Source organism: Chionomys nivalis, chromosome 6 (genome assembly GCF_950005125.1).
Source record: "Chionomys nivalis chromosome 6, mChiNiv1.1, whole genome shotgun sequence".
NCBI classification, from domain to species: Eukaryota; Metazoa; Chordata; class Mammalia; order Rodentia; family Cricetidae; genus Chionomys; species Chionomys nivalis.
Window position 1 is genome coordinate 71,043,804 of NC_080091.1, and position 20,284 is coordinate 71,064,087.

Genomic DNA, 20,284 nt, shown 5'->3' on the forward strand with positions numbered 1-20,284 from the left:
GCAGGCAGGCAGGCAGTATAAATAGGAGAAATCTGGAAGAAAGGGGAGCAAGAAAAGAGGCCAGACACCCAGCCATCCACAGAGTAAGAGTGAATGTAAGATTACAGAAATAAAAAAAGGAAAAAGACCAGAGAAAAAGGTCGATGGGATAATTTAAGCTGACTAGAAACAAGCCAAGCTAAGACCCTGCATTCATAAGTGAGAATAAGACTCTGTGAGTGATTTATCTGGGAGTTGGGTGGTGAGGCCCCAAAGAGCAAAAATCTAAAAGAGTAAAAAACAAACAACATAAACTATCTTTTTAGTTTCCTAACTACATGATGGCAAATTAGAAGCAAATGCAGTGTCATGAGCTGACTGAATTTCCCAATGAATGTTATTTCACATTTAGAAACAAAATTAGATACTTCTTTTATTGTAAACTTTGAGTTAAAGGTAGAAAACAATATTTTTATTTGCAACTTAATTATACAAGTTTTTTTGCAATTTAAACATTTACAGTAATTATTTCTTTAGACATATATAAGGATGATTTATAAAATTTAACAATAATCAGAAAATGTTCTTCAAAAGGAATTCCTTATAGCTAAGTATAAAGCTGATACCTGCCAATATTAAGGGCACTGATCCAAGTCATTAAATAAAAATAAGCATATGTGTAGAAAAGTCCTACATAGGAAGGTGCATAGAAGCATGCACTTACAGATCCTTTCTGAAAGGATGTAAACTACTGCGGGACACTGTCATCTCTTCAGATTTCCTTGGTTAGTGAATGGCAGGACTTCTGATGTCCAGAACCACTGCAGAAAGATGACTAAGGCAACTACAGGCACAAGCATGTGTGTGATGCACAAAAAATACATTCCAAAAGTGAAGGCTTCTATGACACTGGAAAGGGTTGGAGTGCCTTCTTGTAAATAAGTCAGAGATTAAGTCACTGACAATACCTGTGAAGAATCTCTTAAATGCAGACATTTTGCTGCTATGCTATAGGTAGCTATATAGCTTCTATACTTTATAAATCCCCACTTGGGAATCCACTTGGTTCTAGACCCTAGTGTAAAACAGACACATTCTAAATATGGAATGTTTAATACACGCTGTTCTTTTTTCTATTTAAATGTTTTTATAGTTCCCATTTTTATCGTATTGCATAAGCTGAAAATTCATCTAGTAAGAAAAGGTTCTTTTGCAAGCAGAACTTTGCTCCAGTTTCCTTCAGTTTTCTTCTTTCATACTGTAGAGTGGCTCCACAAGTTTATTGTGCACATGCATTAACCCTTAAAGAAAAAAAATCCAGTTATAATTTTGCTAATTTTGAACTTTTACTTAAGATTTTTGTTTTGTTTTGTTTTTTGAGACAGGGTTTCTCTGTGGCTTTTTGGAGCCTGTCCTGGAACTAGCTCTGTAGACCAGGCTGGTCTCGAACTCACAGAGATCCGCCTGCCTCTGCCTCCCGAGTGCTGGGATTAAAGGCGTGCGCCACCACCGCCCGGCTTACTTAAGATTTATATGCTACAATATTTAATTCTTATGATAGGATCTACCAAAACTGTTAAAGAAATACAACTTATAAATTAGTGTAGACATCAAACAGTACAGGCGCTGGCGTCCCAGTGCAGCTTCAGTTCCTGTCTTCAGGAGGATCAGGTGAATTTGAATATGATTGGTTAATTCATTTTCTAGAAGCTTATGTTTTATTTTATGGCAGTTGCTCTAGTTGATGACAAGGGACCCAGAACTATCATAAGAAGATAGCTCTGTTTTCCAAAATACTATTCTATACATCTTTTTCTTTGGGGGGGGGGTTGCATGTGTTAACATATTTGTGTATATATATATGGGTGCCAAGAGTCAAAGTCTGCCCTTTATCACTACACCTCACTGATTAGGGAGATCATTAACTGGGAGGAACTTGCTGCTCAGCAAGTTCCAGAAATCTTGTGTCTGATGTCCAGTCCTAGGGTAACAGGCATGCACCACTATGCTTTGCCTTTTGATGTAGTTACTGGGGGATCCATACATGGTTCTTCACAATTGTGAAGCAGGCGCATTTCCAGCTAAGCCATGTCCCCAGTCTCTACATAGACTTTGCAATGTATTTACGGAACTGGGTGATTACAAGTTTACCCATAACCTACTGAGGATGTTTATCAACACAATAGAGACAACTGTTTTAAATGATTTGAGACAGAAACAGATTCTAAATTTAAGTAGATTTTAAAAATCATTTCATAGTTAGTATGCATATTTCGAGTGGAAATAAAACATTTAAAAATGTAGGTATATTTAAAAATTTATGTTCTAATAGGTATGTGTGTTTGTGAGTCATTAAAGCTTCTGAGTTACACTGTCCTTACAAGATAGTCTAACACAATCAGTGAGCTAAATAAGACTTTCATAATTTGGAAAGCAAAGAAGTTAAATTTTCCAGGTCATTACACACTTAGAAAAACTATAGGGAAGGTATTGAGTTTCTTCAGAGAACTGGGTATTGGATTTGAGAGAAAAGTGCTAGAAGTGCATGGCCCTTATTTAGGAGGCCACAAAAAGCACTCTAAAATCCACACAGTGTGGAAGATCACTTCAAGAGAACTAGCAAATGGCACTGGGAAGTGGTCCAATAAGAGAAAAACCCAAAGAGGCATCTTCAAATAAGGGATGGAGCAGCACTCCATTCTCTGGAGCAACTGAAAATGAGAAGGTTGAGTTCTCACAGCCTGCTTCAAAATTCAGTCAGCACCTTGAACATCACAAGGCCCAAAAGTAGAGGGGACACCAAAGGTAAGCCATGTGACTTACATGTGCCATTTCGTAGATGATCGTCTAGAGCAATGGTTCTCAACTTTCCTAATGCTGTGACCCTTTAATACAGTTCAAGCTGTAGTGATCAGCCATAAAATTATTTCGGCTATATGCCAAAAGTCTATTTTAAGTACCACCAAGAAAAAAAAAGACCCAATTTAAGATGCATCCCATCCTGATTTCAGTCAAGTTATAGTCAGTAAAATACAGCGGCTTTGTTACCCTTTCTTTCAGCATTTATGAAATATACATTTTCTAACACTTGTTAATCAAAGTTACAACAAAAGTGTATATTCATCCATGTCCCAGAATTGTCATATATACTATACATTTTATGAACCACTTACTTAAATATTCAATACCCAACTGAACTAAACAAATCCTCTACACTTTGTGTTTGAGCTTGCAGACAAGTTCACTCATAATCAGGAAACACTAAGCTTAGTGTGGTCTAAATGCTCTCTGAAGCCACCTAAAGTGTTCATTATGTCACGAGTATTTTCCTATATAAAGCCACTACAAATAAAATATAAAAATAACCAGATTATAGAAAATCTACATGTACAAGTCTAAGCAACCAGAGCTGTTGCTTTGCTATTGATATCATACTGTTTTAAAGTATATCCACTATAATACCTACTATAACATCCCGGAATGGAATCGTTTTACATCAGGAAGCTTAGATGGGATAGCAGGTGATGCTTTTTAACCATAAATTAGGTCACAATTAGAAGGATAAGGAAGACCTCTCAAATGTTACCAAACAAATAAGAAACCCAGAAAGGACACTACTGAGTTATTTAGTCTTGAATATTCAATATAAAACTAAAATACTTCATTCACTGAATTTCAGTGAATGTCATGAAAGTTCTAAAAACTATTATATAAAAAGTTTTATTCCTTGAAAAACTGGCTTGGTGTGTTAGCACAATGCCAGGCTTCAAGAAGCCGAATTGTAAGATTAATATCCACAGCATCCAGTTGTCTCCCACTACAAGCATCCCAGGCGTATACTAGTTCAATGCTCACCTTTAAAGTACTTCACAGTTTTAACTCTTAATTCTAAAGTAGCATCTTCATCACAGACAAAAATCGTTCGGGGATGCTGTTGGAAAGCTGAAACAGTCCACATGTGATTGACTCCCTCCTCGATGGCTTTGTACAGGGCAAATGCCTTGTGTGCACCTGTTATAAGAATCATCACCTGCAGAATTCAGAGTACCACTTGTTAATTAAAAGGAAGTAGGAAGCTTTATGATAACACAAAAGTGAAGACTAGAGGTAACACTTTAGTACTGATATGTAGAAGACATGTCTGGGGTGAACAAAATATGTGTCTTCAACAAATTTATATAATCTGGGCTAACACCCCAAATCTCTCTACTTCAGTTACGAAATATCTCACATTAGAAAAGCAAGGGCTTTATGTAAAAGCTGGCTAGGGAAGCCTGAACTTTCACTTAATTGATGTGATGGTCTTTAAAGTTGTTCTAAACACAAACTACTGAGTTTAAGAATTCAGATCTGCTGAAAGACACTGACTTTAAAGCACATGATACTCTTGGAAATTACAGAAATTGCAAAGTCCTGGTTTTTAAATTTCTCAGCACTTGTGAACTAATTCAAGAAACATGCGAGTGTGTGTCACCAAGGATCTTACAATCTTTCAGCTCTCCTCCCACAACTGCGGATGCGTGCGTACATTAACACAGTGTTAGTCTACTGTTCTCTTTTTAATTAGGACTAACCGTAAACTTTACAGGTGAGCACTGAATAAGTATGCTTATGAGACACTTGTAGTGGATGACAAAATTCAAAAACTTGGATTATTTTACTTTTTTACCATTATGATTATTAAACATTAAAATGATTGCAGTTCTAAAGTATTTAAAATAAAAAAAAATCGTATTATATATGAGTATTTTATGCCTAGGTATTCTAAATTACAGAAAATGAAAGATGACTGGATCAAGGAATTCTATTTCTTTTTAAAATCATAATTCACAATGATTTGCTAGGTGAAGGTGAATCTTAACTAGAGTGTATCGCCTTCTCTAAAACCAACTGTCTTTTACAACAAAAATTAACTCATTTGATGTAAGATAAGCAAAATATTAATGAATCTGTACATTTTCCTTGCTGGACAGTGTTAGAATATTGTCTAAAGAATGAAATGTTTGTTACAGAAACAAGCAAAATGAAATGTGTGTGTACTACATGCTCTAAGACATACACATCACTGGCTATCTCAGGCCTTTTCTAATCTCTGGAACATTGGTCAGTAATGAAAGTTTGGTCACCAGCATGCCAATGATCTCACAGAAGTCCTCAGAAGGCAGCTGGATCTCTATAATGCTTCTTTAAAAAATATTAAATGGCCTTTTACTTATTTGTGTGTGCACATCCATTAATCAGCTTTCTCCTTCAATTATGTGGGGCTCGGGAATGGAGCTGCGGGAAACCAATGCAGCCAGTCCTGAGTATAGTCATGAAGAACTCTAATCAATCCCATGTACTGCAAAACTACGCAGGGCATTTGCTCTGCACCACTGTCCACCTGCCCTTCACAAGACTATTCCAATGGAGCAAATCAGAGTTACTAAGATTTTAAAGCTTGAACTGAAGCATGCCTGGGCAGATGAATGGGTGGCTCCTGGGGCTTGGTTTATAACTGCAGACTTAAGTTGATTCTTTACAAATCAATGAGCACGACAAAAGTTAGATGCTGGAAATTTAAGCATTTTTATTGAAAATCAGATAGATCTAAAGTATTTAACACCATAAGTTTTCAATATCAAAGAAAAATGATCAAAGAACATTTCTTACCTCCCTAGCATCCATCACTGTCCCCACACCAACAGTTAAAGCCATGGTTGGTACTTTAGATAAGTCTCCATCAAAATATTTAGCATTTGCCAAAATGGTGTCCATAGCTAGGGTCTTTAATCTTGTTCTCGAAACTAAACTGGATCCTGGCTCATTGAAAGCAATATGACCATCTGGACCTATTCCTTTCAAAACAGATATATTCACTCATATAAACATGAAATAAACAAAGGTTTCCAACATACAGTAAACATTTTCTCAAATTTCAACATAGTTATAAAGGCAAAGAAATAACCATAAACACACTTACCTTCTTTTAGAGCTGAATTCCTAATATTAAAATTGTTTCTATATTTCACTTACTATTTCCATATGTGCAGTATACACAGCATGAAATAACACAGTTCTACCAATAGCAGGGAAGTGTTGTAGGAAAAGTGCAAAAGGGGGGGAGCCTTGTTCTACCGGCAAAATGGTATAGGAGGTCCTTCTGTATTTGTTGCTTTCATTGGGCCTGGTGATAGGGTAGAACTTAGGTAGGAGGGGAGACAGAACTGAATTCTGGGAGGAAGAAAGCAGAATGAGAGAGCCGCCATGGAGAGGCCAGGTCAGACATGCTAAATCTTTCCTGGTAAGCCACGACCTCGTAGTGATATACAGATTATTAAAAATGGGTTAAATCAAGATGTGAGAGTTAGCCAATAAGAGGCTATAGATAACGGGCCAAGCAGTAATTTAATTAATACAATTTCTGTATTATTTCTGTGATTATTTCGGGTGTAAGCTAGCGGGGTGGCTGGGATGACAAGCAGCCAACTCCTCCCAACAGGGAAGCGTCACACATAACACAATAGGCTCATGAAGCATTTTCATAACAGATAATAGGAGGTAATCTTGTGACCTAGTAAGATTAAACATGGATGCTTCCTTCATTGCCAACTTTCTGCTAACACATAAACTGATGAGCAAAAAGTAAGTAAATAAATAAATAAATAGATAAATAAATAAATGGCACATCAGGACCAGAGTTAGTGAAAGCCAAGATACACTCATATCAGCCTTCTGACTACTACTGAGTGGTCTTTACACTCTCACTTTGCTTCACTGAACTCATGTTTAGGTGAGGCAATAACCACTGTGCCCATAAGACAATATATAGATTGTATAATACCAAAGTTTTTCAAGCTTTCTTGATTTTTCGTTCTAATCTAACACACACAAACACACACAAACCAAACAAACAAAACGCATGAAACCACACTTAGCTTTACTGGCAGTCATGTAAGGTCTTTTCTGTTACATTTCATCTCCTTAATAATGCAAGAAGGGAATGTAGGATGTTACTGGCTGCACTGATTTTATGACATACAGGTAACAACCAAAGTGACCTATATACATCTGCTATATTCTAAGACGGCTTTGAAAGTATAGAAAAGAATGTCTTCCTGATTTGAAGACAATTGGAGGTAATTCCCTTCATAAAATCAAAAACCTTTAAAAAAAATCAAATTTATAATACACCTATATTAGTTGTCAGACTTACAGAAACTTCAATAAAAACAAAGCATTTTGCATTTATACTGCACATATTTAATGAGACAACAAGTGTATTTCACAGATACTTGCTATACAACTTTAAGTTTCCCAAGCCATGAAAAATATAACAAGCTATAATCTAGTTTTTGAAGAATTAGGAAAAATGAATACAGTATAAAGCAAAATGTTATTTGTCAATGGCCAATGTTTGGAAGTACATTTTGAAGGACTTTAATGTGGTTAATATTCAAAAGACTGTTTCCAGCACTAAGTATAGACCTGTTTCTAGTATGCTCTAATGGCACTTAAACCTTTCTCACTATGTTTTCCAAATTTCTGCTTTACTCTTGGGGCTATAAATGCACTATTACATTACATATAGATATATCATACTTATTACATATATATCATACATATATATACATATATATATATATATATATAATACATACATCAACACTTTCCTCTTTATCTGAGAACAGAAGAAAGCATAGGGCTGGGAATCTAAAAGCTTCAGAAAACAAATGAGATGTCTTCAATGGCTCATGTCAACATTCTTTGTGGTGACCCGGGCCACTGAGAAGCATATGGCCAACCTGGGATTCTGGTTAGGGGTACTCACAGAGAAGGAGCTCCACACTGGCTTCCTGCCACAGCACAGAGACTGTGGCTCTGATACTGCTTCAAGTTCAGCTAGCTAATAACTCTTTTGGCCTTCAAATCTAAATTAGGATATCAGCATCAGCTCAAGAATTCACTGGTGGGATTATGTTATCTACCCTTGCTTTGTTCCTATAGTTCTGGGGGCAGTTTGTAAGCTTCCTCTGAATAAGGCTTGTGTGTGCCTCAATCTATCACTCAAAACCAAACATTACACACACAAGGCACTCAATAAATCACAGCTGAATGAATCAATGTGCGATACTCTTCCTTGATTGGCTCTGCCGTTTCTCCCAGCTACACCTCTTCTGCTCCACTCCTCAGTACAGGTTGCAGGGGTAGGGGTTGGAGTGGGTCTCAAAGGTAATTTATGTCCCTGTCATACTGAATAAGGGTGGCCTACAGAAAAGGACTCCAAGCAGAAGCAATGGAAATCACTCTCTAGAGCCAGTTCTTTATCTGGTGAAGGGAAACAAAGGAACCGCAAACAAGGAACAAACAGCTGCCAGGGTTAATGAGCTTCTGCTTTTGAGAGCTGAGGCTCTTTGTGTTTTCCAGTGTTTGACCCTTCCCCTAGGTTTTGTGACATATCAGAATCACTCCAATTAACAAATTACTAGTCCCCTTCCACAAGTTATCCCATTACTAAGCCAAGACTTCAACGACTAAAAATTAAAAAGTTCTCCCCACTGCCTTTTAAAAATTTTAAATAAAATACCAAAATTTTAAGAATTAGTTAGGTTTTATGTACAAAATCCCACTGCTGTGTCCCTTACTGCTGAGGACTCCTCAGAAACTCAAGATACACCTTACCTTTCTCCCCATTTCTGCCTTCAGAGACTGAGAGCCCTCAGTGTATTTCTTTCCTCCTTTCTCTCTCTACCCAGGGAAAGGAACCCATCTAACCCGCTGGGGAGAATAGCACAAAAGTATGCTCTGAGGCTCTTCTAGCCTGAGCCGGGTTCACAGTAGAGGGGAAAACACTGGCTTCAAGCCCAACCTACAATCTCTATTCCAACTTTACCTTTAATAAAGCTGACATTTTGATCCCATTTGGCAGTTCTTAGTGTTTTTATTAACCAAACCCTGGAACAAAAGAAGGGTAAGTGGTAAGACCCAGATACCAAGCCTCATCTTAAAAATTCCAAAGATAATTACCTAGATCAAGAATTGCAAAGAATCAAATGAGATTCTTTCAAGAACAAGCACATGCTCAACAATCATTACTCCAATAGGAAAATGAAGCATACACTAATTCCTCTCGCTCTGCACAGAAACTGCATTCCCTGGGCAGTACATAAAAAAATGTCAGGCTCTCGATCATCAGACTCCAGTAAAGATGTTAATGAAAGATGAAAATAATTTTCTTAAAAATATTTTCTGCTTTGGGACGTAGTAAAGAAATAACTATAGGGAGCTTGAAGTAAAGATGGTTTAAAAACAAAGCGACAATAAGTCAGTGACAGGCATAATTGTAACTAATATCCCATTCACTTAGAAGGAAAAAGTGGTGTTTATTACTTTGAGGAAACAGAACAAAATCACAAGAAATGAGAAATGATTTAAAGCAATGGGAAATGAGTTTCTACCAGAAATATGGGATGAGAGAGTTGCAACCTTAAAAACCTACTAAACTGAAGAGTGCTTTCTAGAAGGTAGAGAAGAGCACAGTGGTGTCTTAATCCCCTGCCCAGGATGCTCTCTTTCCTTGAGGTAAGCTACTCAATATCTCTAATATCTGGCATATGTTTCCAACATAATAATTAGTGAAAATGCTTCTTGAAAAGAAAAAAAACTAAGATAAACCATTTAGCAATAGTACAGTCCAACAATTTTATTTTGATATGGAAATCACAAAATTAAGTTTAAACATCCCCAAACATCTAGTATCTCAGCCTTAATACTGACAAATATAGTAATTATCTCAAAACTAAACCATACGTACAAAGCTAGAATATGAACGCATTATATAGGATTGCTAAAGTGAATACTAGCAAGATTTACTTAAAATGGATGAGTATTTAAAATGCAAAATAACAAACATATATTCTTGATCAGATAAATAGCAGTTGTATCTATAAAAGAAAATTGAACAGCACTGGCTCTGATACACATAGATTAAAAACTTCCTCGGAGAAGCATTCAGTCTCGTCTGGTCATCCATAATGTAATTCAGGAAAAACCTCGGGAACTCAATGAACTCAGGGCCAACACTATATTAGCCTCTACAGCTCACGGAAAAAAACCACTCAAGTGGGCCCTGAGTCAGCTGGGTGCTGAGCACCACTCTAAAGCATTTCAAACATGTTATAATACATTGAATTTTCACAAATGTTGAGCAAGTTAAGAGTTAATCCTGTCTTGCACATGATCTAGTTACAATTAACTTCACTAAACTTACCAGGCATACAGAGAGACTGAAGATACAAATATAAATTTTACTCCAAATCCCACAAGCAACCAACCACTGCAAACATACTCAGCCACTGCAACCATGAATCCATCTTAACATACTCCTGGTGCAATTTTCCCATTACTTAGGTGTAAAATATATAAAGGCAGTATAGAGCACTGGTATTTCAGTAGAATACCAAAGATTGGCGTAAAAAACAGTTTTGACTCTAGTGTAGTTGATTATATTTTTCTGACACAACAACTTTCTCAAGCTGCTTCATTCTGGTAATAGAGAGCCACAGCTATTACAAAGGAACAAATTTTCAGTACATTTATGCACACATACATGCACATAAATACATAATTTTAATTTTTACTTGAAATTTGGTTAACCAAATGTTCATTCCCTTTGGAATGTAGTAAGGCACTAGGAGAATTTAACTTGTCTAAAAGCTGGTGATCAAAGTCTTACATCACTCTTAAGCAACATGAATGAGCTCAGCATAACTGGAGTTATGTGATAAAAATCTACCCATTTCTCATATACACAGTTCTAATCTGTTACATAGTCTGTGCTGGAGCTAGAGAGAAATAAACAAACAGGCTTCGCTCAGCACAACGACCAGCAGCGCATTTCCAGGATGTGGTGAACTGCTGACCTTAGAGGTAATCAAACGTTTAACAGGCATGGAGACCTACTTCTCCAGGCATAATGTAAAGGATGTATTAACTGTTGCAATTTTAAGATTATTTTACTTACATTATCTGTACTTTTCAATGAAAATAAAGTAAAATTGGAATCATTTTATTTCTATTATTGGATATTAACAGTCAATTAACAGGTGTTCTTTACATTATACAATGGTGACTTTTAAAAATACTATTTCAAATATTAGCAGATAAAATGATAACAATGTTTCTTTCATACCTCCAACAAAAAGATCTATTCCTCCGGCTTCTTTTATTTTCTCTTCAAATGCATCACATTCTGCTTGCAGATCTTCGGCATTCCCATCAAGGATGTGAGCATTGTTAGGATCTATATCAACATGCTTAAAAAAGTTATTCCACATATAAGAATGGTAGCTTTCAGGATGATTTCTTGGAAGTCCTAAATAAGAAGTTAATAATAAAAATATAACTCCCAGAAAAACCTTTTCTATACATTAATTTTAAAATGGTTGGCATAAAACATATCCTTGATATATACCTGTGTATATATACAATTATATATACACAATTATATACAATTACTTTGTAAACGTACATGAAAATATTACTATCATTCTCATTTTATAGATGAACATATGAAACACAAAACTTCTGTCAAATCAGACAGCTGATAGAGGGTCTACGAGGTAAACATCGAAAGTCTAGTGTAGCCGCTTAGTCACTGCACACTTCTGAAACGTGCACAAAAAGTACTGGTGCTGACTTCTGTATTTTTACCATTTTTTTTTGTATATGTGTGTGATTACAACACAATTACCTAATTTCTCTTTTCCCTTTCCTCCAAAACCTTCCATATACTCTGTCTCATGCTTTTAAATTCATGGCCTTTTGTTTTTACAAGTGTGTGTGTGTGTGTTTATATATTCCTGACAACCTGCTTATTTGTATGTATGTCTTCAGGGCTGACCACTTGGTACCGAATAACTAATTGGTAATAGAAGACAACCTTCCCTGGGGAAGAGTATTTCTCCTACTCTCTCCATTTACTTGCCTATAGTTCTGTGTCTAGGGTTGAGGCTTCTTGAGATTCCAGTTTCCACATTACCATGTATATTCATGACATCTTTGTTAAGATCATGTTATGCAGCCAGGCTGGTGAGACTTTGTTGTGTAAGCTATACCCATAATAGGTTATTTTTAAAGAATTAATTAGTGGCCACAATTTTCTTACATTCAATTTTCTTACATTCATCCTACATGTATGCAAAGTATGCTAAACCATAATAGCTATTTGGCTATTGCTTATACAGACATTGAAAATGTACGCTCATATTTAGGTTTTAGAAAGGGGTTTCTAAGCAACATCATAGATTCTTCAAGTTAAGCAAGTCAACAAATTACACAAGTTTTGTGGGTGCTAACACAAAGTTTGTTTTCTTTAAAAAAAACTATATGAATTAACTTTTACATATGTTTCAGTTAATTTTCTATAATTTTAAGGAAAGAAGCAGAAGGGGATGAGATGGACAGGGAAAAGAGAAAGGAGAGGGAGAGAGAATGGATATGAAGGCCTTGTGACTGGACAGACGCTCAAAGCACATCATAGGAAAAGAGCAGAAGGAATGCAGATTTTCAGATTCCAAGCCTTATATTCCTCCAACAAAGCAGTACACAAAGGGGTCTAGGAATTACATATTCTAAAATTTCAGAATATTCAAAATGTAATATATAATATATTCAAATAGCATCTTCAAATATATCTTACCTACATATTCATCCATGTTAAAAGTCTTCACATATTTAAATGAGAGGTTTCCACTCTTGTGATATTCTATTAGTTTTTTATAACATCCTAAAGGCGTGCTTCCTAAAAGAGATAAAGTGTCCATTTTCTGAACTTGAAAACATGTTTAAATCGATGAGTAACATTCTATGTTTCAAGATAGACAAACAACTTAAATACAGATTTAATGCTCATGATAGGTAGTTTCTTTCCATAATGCATTAAAATTACTTACACCATAATTTGGTTGGTAACCCATAAACAAAAATGGAAGTTGGAAAGCTATTCTGAACTGTACTCAGTATTTTGAAATGTTACTACAAATTATAAGACTAAAACCTTTTAGAATGAACACTGGGTAAAAAGAAAAGGGAACACCACACTTGCTGGAAAGAAAATGAGCGGAAGCATGAGCGAGGCACAACTTGTGCCTCTGCTTCTGCTTCGTGTTTATCTTCCCCATGTATCACTTACAAGGTCGGTTGAGAAAGAAAGTGCTGCCCTTTGAAATAGAGAGGACTTCTAGGATCTCCTCAGAGCAAACACGCCTGGCTATAAGGTGATTATTATATTTTAGATGGACTATAAAATTATTTAATTCACAAGCAATTTTGTTTTTGCTTCATGATATGACACAATAAAGATAAGTTTATCAGCTTATGAAGGGCCTTCTCCTTTTATTTATTAAATTTGCTTTTTGGTTTTCACTATAATCCCAAGGAAAAAGGCACCCTTATTAGCATGTGACCTGTCTTCTCAGACATGGGTGGAATGGATATCTAGGCCACGTATTATCACGAAACAAAAACAAAAAAATGCCACAGAAATGAATATTTCTGGAGCAGTAGTTAGACTTAGGCAATATTTAGAAATCTGGTAGATTAAAAAAAAATTCTCTGGCTGAAACAAAAAAGGGGGTGAGGATTTTCAGGAAGAGTGAGTGCTCCTCACTTGAGAAGACAGAGTAACATATGGCTGTAAATAATGTGGCTGTAATGAAAACTACCACATAGTGCAGAAAGCAGATGAATAATGGACTTTAAGGCTAAGCATATCTGAACTTATAAGTAATATGAAAGTCCAGCCGTAGGATTAAATTTCCCATCCAAACTTAGAGATCTATAGCCCACTAACATGACAACCGTCATGAAGATAGATCACATGCTTCTCTTCCATTTCCAGAAGCACACAGACCTCCTACTGCTAGAAAGCTTAGTCATTCGATCAAGGCTATCTGAATTTTGCTTAAGTGAGAAACTGCCCCAATGGCAGTGATAAAGAACCCATTTACTTTCTAGACTTTTAATCGGTGTAGTTAAAAAAAGAAAGAGGTGATGAGAGTAAATCTGTTACAAAAATTCATTTCATTATTTGCTTTGTGATGTGCACTTAATTCCCTAAAGTAATTCATAACAGGTGTCTCCTGTGAGTCCAAGCTTGTTGGGCCTTTTGCTGTTTGAGAAGAACTCACAACACATATTCAAAGTACAAAACCGTGGCATAAAGTAAAACCTCAGTAATTCTAAGGTATGGTGCTAAAGAAATAAAAGGCTACAATCCTGCTTGCCAAAAGAATGATCTAAGAGAACAGTTCAACTGAGTCATGAAGAGCTGGAATCCTGACAACCACACAGCAATCTGTAATTTAAGACAGACAAAAGATGGAGAAAAAAACGTCCAAGGATATTATCTCCATGCCCAGCCCATGGCTAAATGCTATACAGGTGTTTCCACACATTCCCTCATGTAAATCTCGAATCCTGGAAAACAGGCAGGATCTTTCTTATTGGAAATGTAAGAACTAGATTGAAAAGATGAACGAATTTGCCAAGTACCAAATGGCAATAAAACCAGGGATTTAAAACTAGGTGTGCTTTTTTCCAAAACACACACAGATACAATAGGGCAACAAAATGAGAGAAAAAAAAAAAAAAAAAAAAAAAACGGTAAGCCAGAAAGTTCAGGCTTATTCTTAGGACAAGCAGTCTACTTTCAAACCAATTAAGGGTAAGGAAATGGTCAAAATAAGGTTCTCAGGCAAGTGAGACCCAAAATATGCAGGTCTTTAAAAAAATTCACTTAAAAATACAAAAATTGTGCTTGGTGGGAGAGTTACTGATGTACAGGATGTTGTCTCTAACCTCAGACAAGCATGTTCCAATTTCAGAAGCAGTGGTGGAAGTCAAGAACGCAAACACCAGCAATGCTCAACAAGGAGAGCACATAAGATGTCATCAAAGGGTCTTCAGGCTCTCCCCTGGCACGTGCACTAGTTGTCAATTTAAACACCTAAGAAACATGCCTAGCACCCACTGCTTACATGAAGTACTTGGAAGCCTGCCTGTCCCCAGCTCAAATTATTTTTTCTGTCATAATTAAGACAAAATGATTAATATAGGTAGCCTGAGCATAAGGCATTCATAGTGTGCACACAGACAGAGAGGTGTTAAGTCATCAGAGTGAGCATGAGGGTGCTGATGTGACTATGCAGTGTCTATGCCCAGCTCTCAAAAACATCCCATTGTCATTCTCGCCAAGACCTTCTGTCCTAGACAAAATGAGACAGCAAGATAGCAAATAAAATCTAGAAAAATATAATTCGTAAAAATCAAGTGAGTAAAATGAATTATGACTATAGATTTTACAGTTAGAATGCATGTAGGGAGGATCAGGAAGAGAACAGTCTATTTAAATAAGCATGAGAGCTTAAAGCCATATGGCACTGACTGCATTCAAAAGATCTGCACATACGCTGCTGTAGCTGAGCTTCAGAATAGTAGTGAAGCTATTATAACTATTATTTTATCTTTTGTGCATGTAAGGAATCCAAAGCTTGAGGTATGTGGAATGAATGCCTTGAAGCCACTAAAAGTCAGTTGAGTCTAGGTCTCACACAGTTTGCAAAAAATCAAAAGTTACCAACACAGACGTGCCAAAAGATCAAGTGATACTACCTGGAAAACTGAAGTCACCAGAACATGTAATTGGCATTTGGGTTTATTTATATGATAAAACGACACAAGCATTTAAAATTTACACCTGAAATACTTCTATAACAGAAGAATAAAAAGTAAACACCTAACAAGATCAGAGATCATAAAGAAGGTAATATGGAACAAGAAATAGCAGGAGGCACTTTGGTTCTCACCTGTTACTAATGAAAGAGCTAAGTTATAAGAAATTATATGAAAAAATTATATGAAAGCAGTGCACTAGAAACTCAAGATTATTAGAAAAGGGCACAGAAATATTACAATCACCATTTAACTTAGGGTGCTTTCTGAAATCGCAGTGTTTGGAGGCACAGGTAATACAGAGCTTTAACACAAACAGACTCAATACATTCATACTGCAATAGACTGCACATACTTCTGCCTTTATATACTAATATGTTCAGCGATACAGAATGATAATGAAAAGTATTTTACTAAAAAAAAAAAAGCCCCATTACTCCCTCAATCTTATATAAGGTTAGGATATAAAATAGAAAGCATGACTGATACCTGTTGGTAAGCCCAGTGAAAAATACCTGTCTTGTCCAGGTTTGAACTTAACGATGCAATTGCAGATGTACTTGGCTGCCCATTCACTGGCCAAGTCATAGTTATCAAGAATCACAAGTCTCATTATTGGTGATACACGGATCTTAGCACAAGCGGTTCAAACCTGTGAAAATCCCATTACAGAGTACTTTAGACATCTTTCAGACACCCAGAGTATATATTGTATAATATATTGATTTTTTTTTAAAAAAAAGCTAGGAGGACATGCACATATAAAAATACAATCCATACTAATGAAATATCAAAGAAGATCTGTGCTTTGGACAGCGGGTTAGGTCATTTAGAGGCATATGCTAATCCCTATAACAATCTTGTAAAGTAAAAACAATGCCGTGTTACAGAGGAAGAAACAGGCTCATACAACCTGCCTGTGGTCATGCAAAGGACAAGGCAGAATTCAAATGAAAATATAAGACTATACTATATACAAGCATAATACATACACTAACCAAAGCAACCGTTCCTGGAGAAAGAGCACTCAACAAGTTTACTACAATGACTTTGCACCTTTGAGTTACTGACCCAAACCCAGAACGGTCCCTATAATAAATACCATAATGATCAAATTTCCTTTTTTGTTAAACAAATTCCACCAGAGGTACTGTGCATTATCATTAGCTACACACACGTTTTAATATTTTAGGGTTTAATTAAGATCATACTTGAGGGAAAGTGCTGACCTCTGGGTGAAAAATTCACAAAAAAATGCAATTTTAGTTCTTACTGCCTACTCCCTTTTAAAAATAACTTCTAAAAACATCTATGTTCTATATCCGAAAGTCACAATTCTCAGCTTTAGATTTCTAGTTTCACGTTTAAATGTCTCGGTCACCAACACCAACCCTTTAATGGCATGGCGGCTTCAGCATTCCTGTTTGGTAACTGTACACTTCACATGGACTACTCAGTCAAATGCTTAAGCTAAGGGAAACAGACGAAGACATAGAAACCAAATAATATTCTTAAGAACACGACTTAGAATTCTAATGCAACGAAAGTTTGATGACTACAATCTAGAATTCTGGACAGTAATAATATGGGATACACAGCATTTGTAGGAAAGAATTATAAAGTTTTTAAAAACTCAGCCTAACAACTGAACCCCGTCCTCATTTAGGTATACCAAGAATCTAACATCAAAAATAACTACAGAGTGCCACCCAAAATCCCAAAAAACTGCTGGCTGTCATAGCCAACAACAAGATATGGATTTACTTCTAATATGATTATGCAGCAAACATCTGAAGCAAAAGGCACCGTATGAGAGGCATTACTATTCCAGGTGCCGTGTTATCCCGGAGTTTATCACACTCACTGTATTAAACACTGCCCTGGGCTGCACAGAAACAATTTGATAAAGACCTTGTTGATAAAGGACATTCGACAAGCTTAATACTTCCTCAATTTGCAATTATTCTCAATTCTCAATGTAGAAATTAATTCAAATTCTACAGCAATTACAAAGGTATTTTGGAGTTTTGGAGGGAGCTAGCCTTTAAGTGTAACTGACACAAATAACCATGCATTGAATGTTTGATCCAATTTGAATAACTAATGACACTTTGTTAAAAGACTCTGGGCCCCTCTCCTTAGCTCCAACAGATCTCAAATGGAGTCCAAGAGCCTGTTAGGTATCACAGGTGATTCTTAGAGTTGAGCTAATGAGACAGTTGTCACAGGTGAGTCTTAGACTTGAGCTAAAATGAGAACACTTTCAACCAAGTCATTCCGACCATAAAGCGCAGCCAAGTTATTTGTGGTTTTTATTCTTAAACGGGCAGAGTCTTCGCTTTCAAAATTCCTGAGAGAATCTCCGTCACTCAAGATAAATTCTTCTCCACATTTATTCGGAGTTTTAAGACGCTCCTTTCCCAGGTTTTACAGTCATCAGAAACCGAAACTGTCGATGCTTTGTGACTCTGGCATGGTGAGCAGTTAGCATTAAAAACGCCAAGTTGGCGCTAAGTGCTTCCTGCAGGTGCTGATTCATTTGGGCAGAGCATCCCCAGGGATGGTCAGACGCCAAGTCCCTTAAGTTTCTATGGGGTGGGAACTTCTACACCAGGGAACTTTCACAACCCTTTAACCAGGGGGCCAGCCCCCCGAATCCACACACACGGTGTGCCGGTGTGCCGAGCTCCCGCAGCACCCTCCCCCGGACCCGAGCAGGTGTGATGCCCCGCGCCGCAGATGTCCAGGCTGCCCGCCCCGCCAGCGCACACAGGAACAGACAGCTCAGGACCAGGGCTGCCCTGCCCTGAGCAGCCCGAGACAGGAGGACTCGGTGCCAGCAGGCGCTGGAAGCCTTGGTTGGCCCCACTGAGGCCGACGGCACCCGGGTCTCTCTCAGGGACGCCGCCAAGCAGGGTCGCCCCAAGCGCGCCCGACTCCGCCCCGTGCCCAGGGGGTCAGCGGCAACGAGCCCCGTCCAAGCCCCGCGTCGGAGCTGTGCCGCCTTAAACTCACCCGCAAACCTGCAGCCTCCGACGACACCGGGGCGGCGGTAACTGACGCACCCGGCAACCCGCCAGCGACTCCAGCCGGTGAGCAGTTATGAAGCCTGGGAACCCGGATGCAGACACAAACACAGGAAGGACCCGGGAGGACGGCGCGCAGGCGCACTGCCGACGTAGGTGCCCGGGAGAGGGGAGTCCTCACACCTGTGGCAGAACCGCCTTTCCGAACTATTATATTTTTGGTTGTGAGCCTAGACTTTAATGGCTGAGCCACATCAACAGCCCAGAAACACCTTTCCACCCGGGCTAGGGGCCAGTGGGGTGGGGGGGACTTCTGTTTTGGGGGACCCACCTGCTACTAGTTTTTCCTTAAGTCTTTCAGAGGTTGAATTGCAGGAGATTGATTGTAGGCCTGTAATGCCTGCGAATGATAAAGTGAACAACTAGATTACTAACCCCAATTATTGAATATTTCTTTCTTTTTTTCAACATCGTAAAGTAGCTCTTAACTTAAAGGGAATAGGAAAGAGTTTATCCTGGAGCCAAGCAGTGATGGTTATGGCTAGGGAACAAGATTTCAGTTAGCCAAAGTACTATGTTCCAACGAGGAAACAATTTCATGGAGTTTTTGTTTGTTTGTTTGTTTATTTCGTTGTTTGTTTTCTTTTTTTATAAAATCAATATGCCTCTCAAAGACTTCGGTGAAAACATCAGGTAGGCAGTTACAGCAAAATGGGAAATCTCTGTTCTATACGTCTGCTGCTTCCTGATGAAAGCCCAGCCTTTGAATTTCTGTCAATTTGTTCTAAGAGCGTTTTCCTACTAGTCACGAGGATATTAGGTCAGATACAAGGTAGGCAATAAGTGATCATGCAAAAGGTTGAGACCTCCCAAGATTATGTGGCTCTGGACTTGGAACATTTCTTCTTCCTACAAAGACTGAGTAATAGTCAGTTCTGAAGGGTTAAAACAGGTACAGTGCTCTCTTCTGAGAACTTAGTTCATGCTTTTGAAAACAGTAACTGAATCCTCAGAAAGGTTACCTCGAGAGACTATATATATAGCATTGTGTGACTTGTGCTGACGGATTCTAAGGGGTAGTGGAAGTCTACATAAACTGAATGGTCATTGTAAGGGGAAAAAAATCACCAAGTAAACAGTAGTCACTCACACACGCACACATGCACCAATAACAAAAATCTTTTGTTCTCAGAATATTTGATTAAAAACTGCTGGAGTGTCCATCAAGAGCAACAAATTCACTACCAGCATTGGGTGGCAAGTTGATTCAGGATTCTGTTTCCATAGATACTACAAAATTAAGATACAAATAGTGTGTTATTCCTTTAGACTCCTGAAGTTAGGTACCATCACTACAAATCTAGACTGGGTCAAATATCAGTCTTGGTAAATCCTCCAGACAAATCAAGATTTCTGCTCTTACTTATGAGGGCTAACAGAACAGTTACAATATGTTGACATTGAACAATGTTTCTTATGATCTCATTAATTTAACTTTAAAAAACAAATATTAGCTTTTTCAGTACTATCAGCTTTTTTCAAAGAAATGTTTAGTGTGTCGTATTGCA

The 20,284-nt window shown here is 37.5% G+C and overlaps 1 protein-coding gene across 3 annotated transcripts; it reads right to left on the reverse strand.

Annotated features, from left to right (window-relative positions):
- Positions 1-423: 423 nt before the first annotated feature.
- Positions 424-18,807, reverse strand: Gnpda2 (glucosamine-6-phosphate deaminase 2). Of its 3 annotated transcripts, none has more exons than XM_057773018.1 (7): positions 18,706-18,807; positions 16,206-16,342; positions 12,659-12,760; positions 11,150-11,332; positions 5,632-5,816; positions 3,835-4,009; positions 424-1,280 (listed from the first exon to the last, which is right to left on the reverse strand). In XM_057773018.1, exons 2-7 carry the CDS (start codon positions 16,276-16,278, stop codon positions 1,219-1,221), a joined length of 780 nt encoding a protein of 259 aa, XP_057629001.1. In that variant the 5' UTR covers positions 16,279-16,342; positions 18,706-18,807; the 3' UTR covers positions 424-1,218. The 3 variants fall into 3 exon arrangements, with proteins under 3 accessions (XP_057629001.1, XP_057628999.1, XP_057628998.1); XM_057773016.1 differs by having other exon boundaries at positions 5,632-5,810; positions 16,180-16,342; XM_057773015.1 differs by having other exon boundaries at positions 16,180-16,342.
- Positions 18,808-20,284: the final 1,477 nt, after the last annotated feature.